The sequence below is a fragment of the Pteropus medius genome, unplaced genomic scaffold (assembly GCF_902729225.1).
Source record: "Pteropus medius unplaced genomic scaffold, Ma_sr-lr_union100, whole genome shotgun sequence".
In the NCBI taxonomy this organism is placed as follows: domain Eukaryota; kingdom Metazoa; phylum Chordata; class Mammalia; order Chiroptera; family Pteropodidae; genus Pteropus; species Pteropus medius.
Genome location: NW_024343733.1, coordinates 6,423,444 through 6,436,853, shown reverse-complemented (window position 1 = coordinate 6,436,853; position 13,410 = coordinate 6,423,444). Strand labels below are relative to the sequence as shown.

The following is a 13,410-nucleotide window of genomic DNA, read 5'->3' as shown; positions in this document are numbered from 1 at the left end:
GTGGGACATGGACCAATGCAGGGTCAGCCCACAGCCAGGAGAGGGAAACTGGGATGAGGCTGGCACTCTGGCTGGACCTGGGAAGCCCCACTTTGGGCCTGACTCATGACAGGGAAGCCACGGCAAGGAGGAAGAGCAGGGAGGATTACCACAGTCCTGAGTGTTGGCTTTTTTCCAGTGAGTGGGGAGTGAGCGTTCCTGCCAGGCCAGCCGGGCTTCCATGGTTCCAGGGGCCCCGTTCCCCCCAGCCCAGTCCCCACTCCCGGCAGCCTGGCTTTATGACTTCACATGCTGAAGTCACGCGGAGACAATGCTGAGCGTTCCACCCCTCTAAGTCCAGGCCAGCCCAGCCAGACCGGCTCCCCACACTGTAAATGAGGACAATGCCTGCTGGTCCACGTGGGGAGGGGATGTAGAAGACAGCGGCGCCAGCCGTTCCTGGCACCATGGACGATGCCGCGGTCCTAAGGAAGAAGGGTTACATCGTGGGCATCAATCTTGGCAAGGGCTCCTATGCAAAAGTCAAATCTGCCTACTCTGAGCGCCTCAAGTTCAACGTGGCAGTCAAGATCATCGACCGCAAGAAAACACCCACCGACTTTGTGGAGAGATTCCTTCCTCGGGAGATGGACATCCTGGCAACTGTCAACCACCGCTCCATCATCAAGACCTACGAGATCTTCGAGACCTCAGATGGGCGCATCTACATCGTCATGGAACTCGGCGTCCAGGGCGACCTCCTTGAGTTCATCAAGTGCCGGGGGGCCCTGCATGAGGATGTGGCACGCAAGATGTTCCGCCAGCTCTCCTCAGCCGTCAAGTACTGCCACGACCTAGACGTTGTACACCGAGACCTCAAGTGTGAGAACCTTCTCCTCGATAAAGACTTCAACATCAAACTATCTGACTTCGGCTTCTCCAAGCGCTGCCTGCGGGATGGCAGTGGGCGCATCATCCTCAGCAAGACCTTCTGTGGGTCAGCGGCGTACGCGGCCCCCGAGGTGCTGCAGGGCATCCCCTACCAGCCCAAGGTCTATGACATCTGGAGCCTGGGTGTGATCCTCTACATCATGGTCTGCGGTTCCATGCCCTATGATGATTCCAATATTAAGAAGATGCTGCGCATCCAGAAGGAGCACCGGGTGGACTTCCCACGCTCCAAGAACCTAACGGGCGAGTGCAAGGACCTCATCTACCGCATCCTGCAGCCAGATGTCAACCGGCGGCTGCAGATTGACGAGATCCTCAGCCACTCGTGGCTGCAGCCCCCCAAGCCCAAAGCCATGTCTTCTGCTTCCTTCAAGAGGGAGGGTGAGGGCAAGTACCGAGCCGAGTGCAAACTGGACACCCGGCCGGGCTCTCGGCCTGAGCACCGGCCTGACCACAAGCTGGGGGCCAAAACCCAGCACCGGCTGCTGGTGGTGCCTGAGAACGAGGACAGGATGGAGGACAGGCTGGCCGAGACCTCCAGGGTGAAAGAGCATCATGTCTCCGGAGCTGAGGTGGGGAAGGCAGGCACCTAGGGTGCTGAGGGCCGGGGGGTGTGGTGCATGGTGGCACCCACATAAACTAAGTAGGCAGGTAGGAGCTGAAGAAGGCACAGGTGCAAGGAACAAGTAAAATCCATCAATTAAACCACTATTTTGATTACGTTCTATTAGCTTTCTTCCACTTAGTAGCAAAGACAATAATTACTGACCACCAAATAAACCACAAAGTGTAAACAAGCATTGAGAGTGCCCCCTGAGGAGTCTTTTTCTCTAGGACCCAGCCAACAACCCTCCCTGCGGCGCGGGGGTCTCCAGCGTAGGGGTCCAGGGACCAGTGCTCAGGCACAGGTACTCATGGAGAGGCTTTCTGGGTGAGGAGAATACTACGGCCAGGGCCCACCTGCCAGGCCCCCACTGGTCTCCCTCTGACCTGCCCATGCCCAGTGCCTCCAGGGCTAGCCAGGTGTACATGTCTCCACCTCAGGTGCAACACAGCCCACCCTGACCCTGTTCCACTCCCTCAGTCAGCTCTTCCTTCTTTCTCCTCTCCCTCCCTCTCCCCTCCTCTCCAGCACCCCCTCCGAGACCTTTGACCTGCACCTTCTCCACTGCTTCTTAATTGCCCCACACAGTAGCCTTCACTATTTTGTCACCCATCACTACCCAGGGCACACTCCCCACAGGCTAGCCAAGTGTAAGAGGTGGTCAGCACCTGGCCTTAGGATGCCTTACCTGGACAGTTTCCCTCTCTGCCCCTCACTCACACCAAGACCTCTATTTCCCCACTTCTTGGAGGTACCCTTGGACCCAAGGCCACCCTTCTCTAAGAGAGAAAAGCACCAAAACCCAAATTTTCCTGACCCCAGGCAGTCCCGTCCCTTGGTCCAAGCTTACCTGTTGAGCCCATCCCCAGTCCCATTGGTGGTTCACTAGGCACAGCCAGGGCACAGCCCCGGGAGCTTGCAAGAACTGTCAAGGAGCGCAGGCTAGCAGTACCCAGGCAGGCGGCAGGCCCTGCACCAGCCTCCAGAGGACACTGGCATGCATGGTGGGTACGAGACTGATGCAGGAGCACCCAGGAAGATGGCCTAGCACAGGACAGGGTGTGCTCAAAGCAAGACTCCACTCTGAGCAATTCCAGGTTGCCTCCCGGAGCAGTGAGCTCCCCCAAGGGCACAACTTGACCCCACCTGAGGCCAGAAGAGACCCATCTGGCAAGAAGCCATGGTCCTGGGACTCCCCACCTCCATGTAAGGCAGCTGGCCTCAGGCTTCCTGGGGATCAGGCACCAATAGCCTCAGACCAGGCGGCAAGTGCTGTGGCACACATGGCACTGTCAGGTCCGCATGGAGCCAGGCTCCATTGTTTTTGACTCTGTGGCCCAAGTTACTGTTACTTGGGGCTCTTGCTGGTGGGAGTGACAACAAGGAGACTGGTGACTCAGCAGCCTATGGCAGTTAGTGCCTGGAGCACTGTGGGAGGGCAAGAAGATGGAGACAGCCCTGCCCCACCTGAGCTGGAACCAGGTGCTTAGAAGTCTTGGTGAGGATACTGGGAAGGTATCTCACATGCAGGAGTGTGGCCTGACACCCACTTAGGACCCATGCAGCCCTGTCACTGGCAAACCATGCAAGCCAAGCCTGGCTGGGGAGGCTATAGACCTGGGTCCAGAGTCCCAGGTAAACCCAAAGGGCTCAACTTCCAAGGGCTCTTTCCCTCCCTCAGAAAAACTAAATTGGGGGTGGGGGTGGGGGTGGCAACATGATGTGAGCTAAGGTCAGAAGGCAGGTTCCATGCCCAGGGGTGCCACGGAAAGCTATGTAGGTGGTGGTAGAAAAGACCAGATACCCTGGCCCTTCAAGGGTCACCCCACACAGCAACTTCTTCCCTGGGAGGCCCACAGTCCTGAGACCATGAGGGGCCACATGAACAGCAGGATGGAGAGGTGGCCTGCAGACTGTGCTAGGTGTTCTTTAATGCCGGTTAAATAGAAATGGGCAGGGGTTCCATAGAAAAAAGTACCAGCAAGGCCTTGAGATGAACCCCAAGGGTTATGGGGTAGGTCCTGTGCCAGCCTGGCCAAGGCATGGCATCTTTCTTCTGTGGCTCCTGGAAGTTACTGCTTTTGGCCTGGGCCTGGGTCCCCAGAAGGCCAGAATCCTCTGCTAGGTGGATAGCTGCTCTGCAGGCTCCACAGATCTCCCACAGGCCCAGCCCAGGCCTGGCCCTAAAAGAAATCTGAGGCTTTGCGCCGGGCAGGGAGCTGTAGCAAGTTGTCTGTGATGGAGGCTGGGTCCTGGCTGAGGGGGGTGCGTGTGGCAGAGCCTGGAGCCGGTGTGCTCGTTGGAGTCTGGGGCCCTCCGGCTGGGGTCTTGAGGTGAGTCGAGCGTGCTGGAGATGGTGTGTAGCTGGCCCGCAGGGCCCGGTCTGTGTACTTGCTGGCCGTCCTGCTCACAAGGCGCTGCAGGGCTGGGGACATGGCTGGGCTCAGGCCTTTGGGGGTGAGGCTGGGGTGGAAGCAGTAGGCAAGAGAGGCAGGATTAGCACGGATGGGGAACCACCAGCAGCAAGCCTGACACAGCTGCACAGGAAGATGCATGGGAGACTCGTGGTAATTCTGGGCTGAGGACACCGGTAGACTGGTACACATCAGTGTGGCCAAACAAGGTCAAGTGCTGGTGTTGCCCTTGGCTGTGGGGCTGGGGTGGATCACAATTCTCTCTAAAGGGAATGAGGACACCTATCACCATAGGGCTGACAGGAACTCATAGTGGGACAACAGTCCTAAAGATTCTTCTTAGGGATGTGCCTAAGAGATTGAAGAAAAGATGGAGGGGCCCCCGCATCCCAGTTCCCACAAGGCCTTGCTCTGGACCAGAGCAGCTGCCATAGGACCCACTGCAGAACCCCTGGATCTGTCCTGTACATCAGGTGTCCACACTGTAGGGGGTGGGGCTGAGTGGAACCAGAAAGAGACCTCCACATGGGTCAGGTGCCTCTCACCTGGCCAGGTTCTCCGTCACTCTCCGCAAGGCCTCCTGCTTTTTCGCCCGGTTCTTGGCAGCGGCTTCATTGGCCATCTTTAGCCCTAACCGCTCCCTGCGGCCCGGCTCCAAGATCTATGAAGTAGGAGTGTCAGCGACCTGCACCGGCCCATCACTGAGCCAGGCACTCCCTTGCTGCTAGGGGAAGCCTGCTTCTTCCCATGGCCCCCATGACCCCTGAAACCCCTAATTGCCTCCACTAAAAGCTCACCGAAAGTCTCTAACCAGCTAGGCCTGCCTAAGCTGCCCACCTGCCAAGGGCCTAGCTCAATCCACCTGTCATCATGGTCTTCTCAAAGTCAGCACTGCTGAGTTAAGAATCTCACAATCTTTTAGGAAAAAAGAGGGTCTTGTCTTAATCTGCTTCCCTCCGACTATTTTTGTCTTTATTGACCTTCGGTATTTCTTTTGAGTACTTCCCAAAATGCTTCTTTGGCCTATTTTTCTAACAAGGTGCTTACCTTGTTTTTTTGTTTGTTTGTTTTGCTTTTTTACTCATAGAAGCTTTACCTATGCTGGTTATATTGAGCTATGCCATACACATTCCTTTTCAATTGTTTGTTTTTAGTTTTATGTGTGATGTTTTCTGCTGTATTTAAGTTTGTCATTTCCATGTAGCATAAGCTATTACTTCCCTTTGTGATTTCTTCCTTTGCTGTTATGTTTATAAAGTCCTTTCTAAAATCAGATTAAACCAGATTAAATATCGACCGTTATTTTCCTCTACTTGTTTTATGCTTACTGTTTTTATGTTTAACTTTTCAACTTTCTAAACTACATCTTGCTATACAGATTGAGAACTTTACTTCCTTTCCAAATTACTACTCAGCACAATTTGAGTTGCTACCTCTAACACACCCTAAATTCTGATTTAGACTGAGGTTTTTTTCAGAATTTCTCCTCTTTTTTATTGACCTGGAGGTTCTGGAAATACTGGCATACTTCTGACTAGTATACTTTAGTATCTGACAGCACAGGCTCTTCTCCGTCATCCCTCTCTCAAGTTTTTCTTGGTTATCCTTGCATCTCAGACAAATTGAGAACTAAGGTACCAGAAACCTCTGTGTACATTCTGTCTGGATGCAGGTTACCTCTCCAAACTATTCAAAGCAGGCTAAGTGGTGCTACGCTGGGGAGACCCCACACCTTTAGGTGGGGCCAGTTAGTGGTATTCTTACGTAAGTATGTGGTTTCTTTACAAAAGCTAAGTTATTCTTAGTTACTCTAAATTCCTGTTGCTACAGTGAGTGATATTTCTTTTTCTGTTGCATTTCAAACTGATCAATGCCAGCAGTTAAGGGACTGGTTCGAGAAGACGCTGACCCAGGTCTCTACACAGGCCTTCTACATTAAGCCCAGACTCCATGCCCAATTCTTTGGGGTTTCAGAGCAGGTGATATAATCCTGCACCCTTTGTCTTAACACCACCACCAATCCCTGCCTCCCTGGGAGTCCCGGCACTCCACAGTTCGTTCAGGCAGAGGCCTATAACCCCAACAACACTAAATGCTCTCAACAAACTGTGCGCAGCCTTGAGAGCGTGAACTTCCCAATACCCTTGCCCACCTGCCTACACCATCCTGGGCCGCCCTGATTTCTACAAGAGGCCTCATATAGCCTGATTTCTACAAGAGGCAAGCATACAGCCTTTCTGAGGACAGAAACCACATCCCACAGAATGCCTCTGGGACCGTTTTCAGCACTCAAGCCTGTAGCCCAGTAGGAGTTCTGGGTCTGCCTCTTAAGACCACCCCTCATCTTTAAGCAGCCCTGTCCTCCAGGCCTGCAGGCTCAGAGAACATGACCATTCCCTGCCTTGGTGTCTTGGCTCCATCCTGCCAATCCCTCCCTGACAAAACCACTCGTTTGTCTGTATCTGTTCTCACTGCCCTGGCACCATTCAGAAGAGCAATGCCTGAGCAGGTGTGCAGCCTGACATGTGGGTTGGCCTGCTGGTCAGCTTTGCTTTGACCATGGTAGCTGGGCCATCTTCTGTACACTGAGCTATATGTGCTCAGAAGACCACGGGTCCACTTGGGGTCCCGCTCATGGTCCCCTCACCATGACTCACCTTGAAGGCTGGTCCCGGTGTCCTGTCCACGTAGGGAGTTTCCGATCCTTCGACTCTTAAAGGTGTATTCTCAACCTCCCCCCAGGTCATCAGCGGGGATTCATTCACACCTGCAGATGGAGAGCCCAAAGCCACCTCAGCTAGGGGACATAGGTGGGGCCACTACTCGGGCCCTCCTTCCTGCTGCAGCCATTTCACCATGCATGTTCCAGCTAACAAACACCAAGGCCAGCAGCTGGCCTTCTCTCCTTCCCCAGGACTCTGGAACACTGACATATCTGCCCTCTGAGAAGAAAATACCAAGGCCACTGTGGGCCCGAGGCAGGCCCAGGCCCCAACAGCCATAAGGCTTAGCTTAAAGTAGCGGGTCTCCCTAGGGAAACGGGCTGGGTCAGCAAGGCCTCCTTCCAAGGACTGGGCCAGGGGAGACTCTTGGAGATCACTGATGGCACTCCGCCCCAAGGGAAGAGACGCTCGGAGGCTTCCAGAGCTCCCCATATCTCTCAGGACCCTGGGCCAATCTGTGGTGCCTGAACACGCCCTAACACTGTAATGGCAACCAGTACCTTGGAGCACAGGGGCCAGTGCGTGGGAAGGCAGACGGACAGCATGTGCCTGCAAGACCATCCCCAAAGCTCAGGTATCACCTGTGTGAGGAGATGCAGGCCTGAGGCCCAGAGATCCCTCTCTGGAGCTAGGTTTGTAAGCATGGTGCACCTGCTGAGATGAGACCCAGAACTAGGAAATGTTCTAAGAGGACATCCAGCCCAAGCCAGTGGCTGGAGGCGGGTGACCTGAGGGAGGAGCACACGACCCTGCAGCTCCCCCTCAAGACTGTCCTGCCCACCCCACACAGGCCAGGCACAGCCCCTTAAGGCCCTAGGTACACTCAGCTTCCAGCAGACTGCAGTCTGCCTTCCACGCACATCATGTACACAGGGAGATGCCTGCCAGGCAGCCCACTAGACTCTGCTGCCCTTACTGTAAATCGGGTCCTGGGCCTCACCCTGCATTCCTCAGCACACTCCCTATGCCAGTCTGTCCAATGAAGCCCCAATACCCGTGGTTCCGGCAAACCCAGTCTGTCCTGTCCAGTTTAGAGTGAGGGATGGAGACCACTCAGCTAAACGGGCCAGGCCCCACAATTCTCAGAGTGGGTCTGCCTGCGAGTCCAGCCCTTACATTGTGGATGGGACACTGGGTTCCTGAGTCACACAAGACCCTGTGGGAGTGCCAAGAGTGGCCAGCGCCAACTAAGCAGCCCCCTTCCCCCCAGGCTATCCCATAGTGGGTGCATTTCTCACCAGGGGCAGGAGAAGGGGTGGCCACAAATCCAAATCCACCCACTCGGGGGGACTCCTGGGGGATCAGCTCCTTGCCGTCAGGGCCCACCTTGCCCTGTTTGTGCTGGAACAATCAGAGAGGCTAGTGTCAGTGGGCCCGAGACCACTCTTCACCACTGGTGAATGAGCAGGTGCACAGGAACATGCTGGAAACACTTCCCCTCTCAGGGCAAAGCCAGAGCTCTGGGGCTGGCAACCCCTGAGGAAAAAGAGGGAGGACCCTGGCCCCTGCAAAGACCTTGAGGACTTGTAAAGCAGTCATCCGAGAGAGGAAAGCTCTCCCTGCTCACCCTTATGCAGGGTGGGGCTCGACAACACCCCACACAGGCTACTTTCAGCGATAACTGACTTTAGGCCCCTGAATGGGGCTACATTAATTATGGGCACCTGTGAGCTGATCGCTTCCCACAGGCCCTGTAAGCGCCTCTAGGGCAGTCTCCCCACCTCCTGTCTCCCACTCTTCAATCCTATGACCATCAGAGCCACCATTACAAAGGAACTCCTAGGCTCGGAAACTCTCTGCTGGTCTGCCATGCCAAGTCCCCCACCCTAGCCTGCCCACCCCCTGTTCACCCCCCCATCTACCCCTAGCCCTGCCTGGTACAGGAGTGTAGGTCTGGCCAGGCTGGTCTGGCTCCCGGCAGCTGCTTTTCTCTCATGCTCTTGCCTCCCAAGGTAGCTAACACAGATCTGGACCCATAGAATGTATCCGACCAAGACAGCACCCCAAAGGAAGCTCACATGGGTTGAAAAAAGACTTGGGACCCTGCCACACAGGAGCCCCAAATACTCCTGCACTGCCAAGCTCTGCCAAGTCTAAGAACAGTGTTAATTTTAAGAGGGGCAGCCAAGATGAAAGAGGTTGTTTTTGCCCACAGCCAGCCCCCTGCTGGCCCCCGCCACCCACCTGGGCATTGAGGGCAGCGGCCTGCTGCAGCTGGGACCTGCTCAGGGCCTGGCTGAAGGGGTCCCTCAGGAAGCGAGTATTCTTATGCACCACCTGCCGGGGCTTCTTAAACAGCTGCTCTTCATCAGGGACGCCTGGCAGGCCAAGGAGAGATGGCAGCAGGTATCAGAGGGGCGGGCAGGCCCCACCTCTGCCTCACGCACAGGGCCTGAGGGAGAGGCCAAGTCACTCCCTGCTGAACAGAAGCATGAAGCCTACTTCAGTCTCCATGTCACAGAACCTGAATAAAGCTGGAGAGGTCCTCACTCCCTCACTGACTTCACACACAGACCTGCCTACCCCAAGACAGACCAGGACCCCTCCCAGGACAGAATGCAAAGGAGCACAGACACACACCCTGAAAGCCAGATCCAAACACACAGCCCCGCTCACTGCCCACACCACCGCTTACCCTCTGGATAGTACATGAGAGAGTTCTTGGCCTTGTACTTCCAGGTCTCCACGCCGGCCTGGCTGCTCTCAATAGCTTGGTGCTCTGCCGGTGGGAGTGTGAGGTTATCTTTCTGCCTCTGTATCACACAGGGAAAAGGGAGGGTCAGAGAGGATGCTAGGCACTGTGCCCTGGCCCTGGGACCCCCTACCTCAACAGAAGGCACCCCTGCACCCAGGAACACCTTTTCAAACTCCTCCTCGGCTTGGTAGAGCCAGGCATGACGTGCCCGGTTCTTCTCCTTGGCCACCTCCATGATCTCCTGGAAGGAAGCATTGTCCTCGCTTGTGTAACGGCTCAGAAAGACATCCAGGCTGGGCAGGGGCTCCTTCTCCTCCTCCTCTCCAGCCTCTCCTGCTTAGGGGTGCAGGTAGGTTGACACAGAACCATAAATAGCATAAACACCACTTTGTGGTCATGTGGTCCTGGGAACCACACTGCCCTAGAAGGAGGACTAGACCCCTTGCCCCTGGTCCTGGGTCTGTGAGAGCCACACTGCCAAACAACTCCTCGCTGAGGGGCAAAATCAACCACCCCAAATGCCCAGGGAGCCTTCAGGGGCTCTCATCTGCTAGATGCCAAGTGAAGTGTGTGATCTGACTCAGACTGGATGGGGAGCATCCAGGTGTTTGAGAAAGAGAGGGTAATCACAGTGGATCCTCCCCTGCCAAAACTGTGCCAGCCTTGTAGGACCTACCTTCAAAGTCCAGGGCTTGCCCTCTATACCTGGCATTTCCTTACTCCAACTGCTCTCCCATCCTTGTACCTGGGCATAGGTGGGTGGCTGTCACCTAAGCCCCGTGACCTGCTAGCGGGCCTAATGGTAGGGACCTCATGAGATCTAATGCTCTAAATGGGGCCTCACAGGCACTGGGCCACAACACCAACAGCCCCACCACCACCACTGAAAGTGGCAACCTAGAGGCCGTGCCATTGCATTGTGCTCAGCAGTGTAGACTTTAGTGGGGCCATGAAGAGAGCCTTTTCTTCTATTCTAGTGACAGTCTTGACCAGCTACTACGGGCTAGACTATGCACAAAGAACAGTGGCTAAAAGTTCAAAACTTGGGGTCAGAAAATGAGGACTCAAACTCTATTCTGCCATGACCAGCTCTGACACCTGCAGAGGTTACTGCCTTCCTGAGCTTCAGTTTCGTCCATCACTGTGAATAACGATGGGGCCTACCAATTAGGTTACTGAAAGGAATCCTGTGTTTACTGACAAGTAAGAGATATTTAAAGAAAAAGAATCTGCAAATCGCCTGTGATTCAAAAATAATACTGCAATGGAGAATCACTCTGCAAGGACACAACACAATGGACTGTGTTAATGGCAGAAAGAGCTAAGTTTTAAAGCAGAAAACATCACGTTAGCACAGAGGGCATCTATGTTAGTACAGCGTATCACAAACCAGAACCTAGTTACAGAAAAGCATCTCATCCGTCTGCATGGGCACTAACATTCTACTACCAACAAGAACACTGATTATGACAATTCCCATAGCATGGGGTATACTTATGTCAACAGGACTCAGAATGCTCTATCCTAGAAAGATACCCTCGTAAAAGGACTTAGTAAATGTGTTGGAAAAGACAACTTATTTATTTGTTCTACTCGTATTTATGTGAGGCCCACAACATACCATGTATAGTTCTAGATGCAGAGTATACAGACAGGAAAAAAACAAATAATCTGCTCTTGTGGAGGGGAGAGACAATGAACAAACAGAAATGACTTTTAAAGTGTCATGTCTTTCAGTAAGAAAACAAAGCCAAGAAAGCACAGAGCATCAGGGGTGATGTGATTTTATACTGGAAGGTCAGAAAAAGGTTCCCTGAATGGGTAGCATCTGAAGAGAGACCTGGAAAGAGAGGAGCTGGGCAGCTATCCAAGGGAAATGGCCAACTTGAAAGAAATGTGCATGAGCCCTGAGGCATGTTAAAGAGACAAGAAGGAAAGGAGCTCTCCGAGGCCCATAAAGCAAGATTTCCACACCACAGAGGAGGGCCAGTGGCTCAAAGGCCTGCCCCACGTTTGGGAGCTAGTCCCAGATCATCTGCGTCCTAGACCAGTGCTCTTTGACCCCATGGGTTTCCATTCAGGCAAGGAGACCCCTCAGGTACAAGCTGTGACCTGCCTCTGAACCACTCTCACAGGGGTGAGATTCCCTAGAAATCCTGACAGTGTAATGGAGAGAATACTCACTCACCATCGCCATCCTCCAGGCCTCGGCTCCGGCCCCGAGGCTTGTTGCCCACCATTCCAGTGCCTGTATGCACCTCAGGGGTTTCAAACGTGGCTGGAGTGACATCTGAGATTAGAGAGGAGAAAGAAATTAAAGCAAGTCTGAGGCAACAGTTCAGAAGGCATTCCCCTCTTTGCCACCCACAGGAGTCCTCTTACAAGGCGGTGGAGGCTCTTGGGACATCTTGCCCAGGGCAGAGCCAAACTTGATGGCAATCTGGCGCATCCGTTCCAGGTCTCCATTCTCCTCAGCCTCCAGGTACTCCTTCTGTGCCTGCAGCTTCTCTACATCAGGAAAGAAGTCCCTCTGGATGACTGTCTGGAGGCCCTGATAGGAAAAATCGGGACAAAAGTCAGAGCTGCCATCTGGGGGATCCTGCCTTTCAGTCCACCAATACACATGCTAAGGCCATTGCTGAACCCCACCCCCCAACCTCTATCCTTCCAAGCGTAAGAGTTTGGAAGGATGGCGGCAAAGAGAACTTTGCCAGAGTTTAGGGGCATTTTCTAAGGAGGATAACATCCTATAAGGCCTTGCTGTAAAATCTAACATTACTAAACAGTCTGATTTCCACGAAGCCTTTCCCTCTCCCCTCACTAACTGGACATTTTCATTCTTTACTAGCCCCACCTCCACACCAGCTGGACCAATGTGGGTGTTGCCACTTTCATGCCATTCATGACCACCTATTTCCAATTTGAACTCTTTACCTGGATGACTCCAGCCATTCATTCCCACTACTAACTCTGAGATTACTAACTCTGCTCTTCCAGCCAGACCTTGCTCCCGAGTTGCACATCTGGGCACCCAGAGGTCCACTAATACCACCTGCCTGTATATCCCAGAGACCTCCCAAACATAACCAGTCCAAAACCAAACCGACTTCCTCCAATCTCTGTACCAGTTCCTCCTCCAGTGTGTTTGCGGCAGGATTAAAACCTACTTCAAAGGTCGTCGGAGACCCACTCGCTGAATGATGCTGCCACAATCGCAACCTGTTCCCAAGTCCCCGAGACTTTGCACTTGCTATCACCGCTTTCTAGAAAGTTCTCTTTGCCGCCATCCTTCCAAACTCTTACGCTTTAACAGAAAAGCTTGTTTCCCTGATCCCTCACCACATATAAACAAAACCAGCCCCTAGCGGCCGTGGCAACACTGCTAGTGCCTCTCCCACCTAGAACACCCACTTCTGCATTATGCTTATTTGACTGACCACACCCTAAGGTTAGACTCGGGCCGTTCCACCTCTGCGAGGGGATGAGACTGCCACGGCCTGAGAGGAGGGACCCAAGAGGAGCGCGAGGCGAGGTAAGGACCTAAAAGTCGTTGGCGTCCGCACCAAGGTCTTACCTCGATGTACTCTTCCTCGTCCAAGACTCTTTGCTTGCCTATCGCAGCCCCGACCTCCTCTGTCGTGCGTTTCCTCCGGGGACCCGACGCGGTGGGAACCAAGAGGGCCCGTGGCGACGCACCGGGAGTCTCCATTGCTATCCCAGGACCGTTCGGGAAGCGCATCACAGCGTCATAGGGGCGGGACTGCGCCAACTGCGCAGGCGCTTCCAACAGTCGGCCAATGGGGGAGCTGCGCGCTTCGAAGGCGGGCCCGCGCTCCGCCCTGACGTCACAACAAGCCCTCTCCCTTATGGGAGTTTTCTTCCCGCCCCTCGCTGATGATGTGTATCTGGGCCGTGGGCACCAGGGGGCGCTGTGGTGATAGGGCTAAGGGGCGTGTCATTAAGGCTAATTGTGAAAAATTTCTGCACTGAGGAACTGGAAAGCCTTGGAATTCCAATTGCTCGTAAATAATCACTGCGTATGCT

At 54.1% G+C, this 13,410-nt stretch overlaps 2 protein-coding genes across 4 annotated transcripts; one reads left to right on the top strand and one right to left on the bottom strand.

Moving 5' to 3' along the window:
* Positions 1-309: 309 nt before the first annotated feature.
* Positions 310-1,651, top strand: TSSK2 (testis specific serine kinase 2). Its single transcript, XM_039868372.1, has one exon. The coding sequence runs from the start codon at positions 447-449 to the stop codon at positions 1,521-1,523; it is 1,077 nt and encodes a 358-aa protein (XP_039724306.1). The 5' UTR covers positions 310-446; the 3' UTR covers positions 1,524-1,651.
* Positions 1,652-3,445: 1,794 nt separating this feature from the next.
* ESS2 (ess-2 spliceosome associated protein) lies at positions 3,446-13,112 on the bottom strand. Of its 3 annotated transcripts, none has more exons than XM_039868367.1 (10): positions 12,941-13,112; positions 11,749-11,917; positions 11,555-11,656; positions 9,530-9,702; positions 9,307-9,424; positions 8,856-8,989; positions 7,910-8,012; positions 6,606-6,715; positions 4,494-4,609; positions 3,446-3,997 (listed from the first exon to the last, which is right to left on the bottom strand). In XM_039868367.1, exons 1-10 carry the CDS (start codon positions 13,103-13,105, stop codon positions 3,718-3,720), a joined length of 1,470 nt encoding a protein of 489 aa, XP_039724301.1. In that variant the 5' UTR covers positions 13,106-13,112; the 3' UTR covers positions 3,446-3,717. The 3 variants fall into 3 exon arrangements, with proteins under 3 accessions (XP_039724301.1, XP_039724302.1, XP_039724303.1); XM_039868368.1 differs by having other exon boundaries at positions 9,530-9,699; XM_039868369.1 differs by lacking the exons at positions 7,910-8,012; positions 8,856-8,989.
* Positions 13,113-13,410: the final 298 nt, after the last annotated feature.

Excerpts from the sequence above, each read along its gene's own strand:
- TSSK2 (XM_039868372.1), top strand. The coding sequence starts at position 447 with ATGGACGATGCCGCGGTCCTAAGGAAGAAGGGTTACATCGTGGGCATC.
- ESS2 (XM_039868367.1), bottom strand. The coding sequence starts at position 13,105 with ATGCGCTTCCCGAACGGTCCTGGGATAGCAATGGAGACTCCCGGTGCG. Across the intron at positions 9,703-11,554 it reads AGGCCTGGAGGATGGCGATG|CAGGAGAGGCTGGAGAGGAG; the intron begins GTGAGTGAGTAT and ends TGCACCCCTAAG. Across the intron at positions 8,013-8,855 it reads CCGCTGCCCTCAATGCCCAG|CACAAACAGGGCAAGGTGGG; the intron begins GTGGGTGGCGGG and ends TGATTGTTCCAG.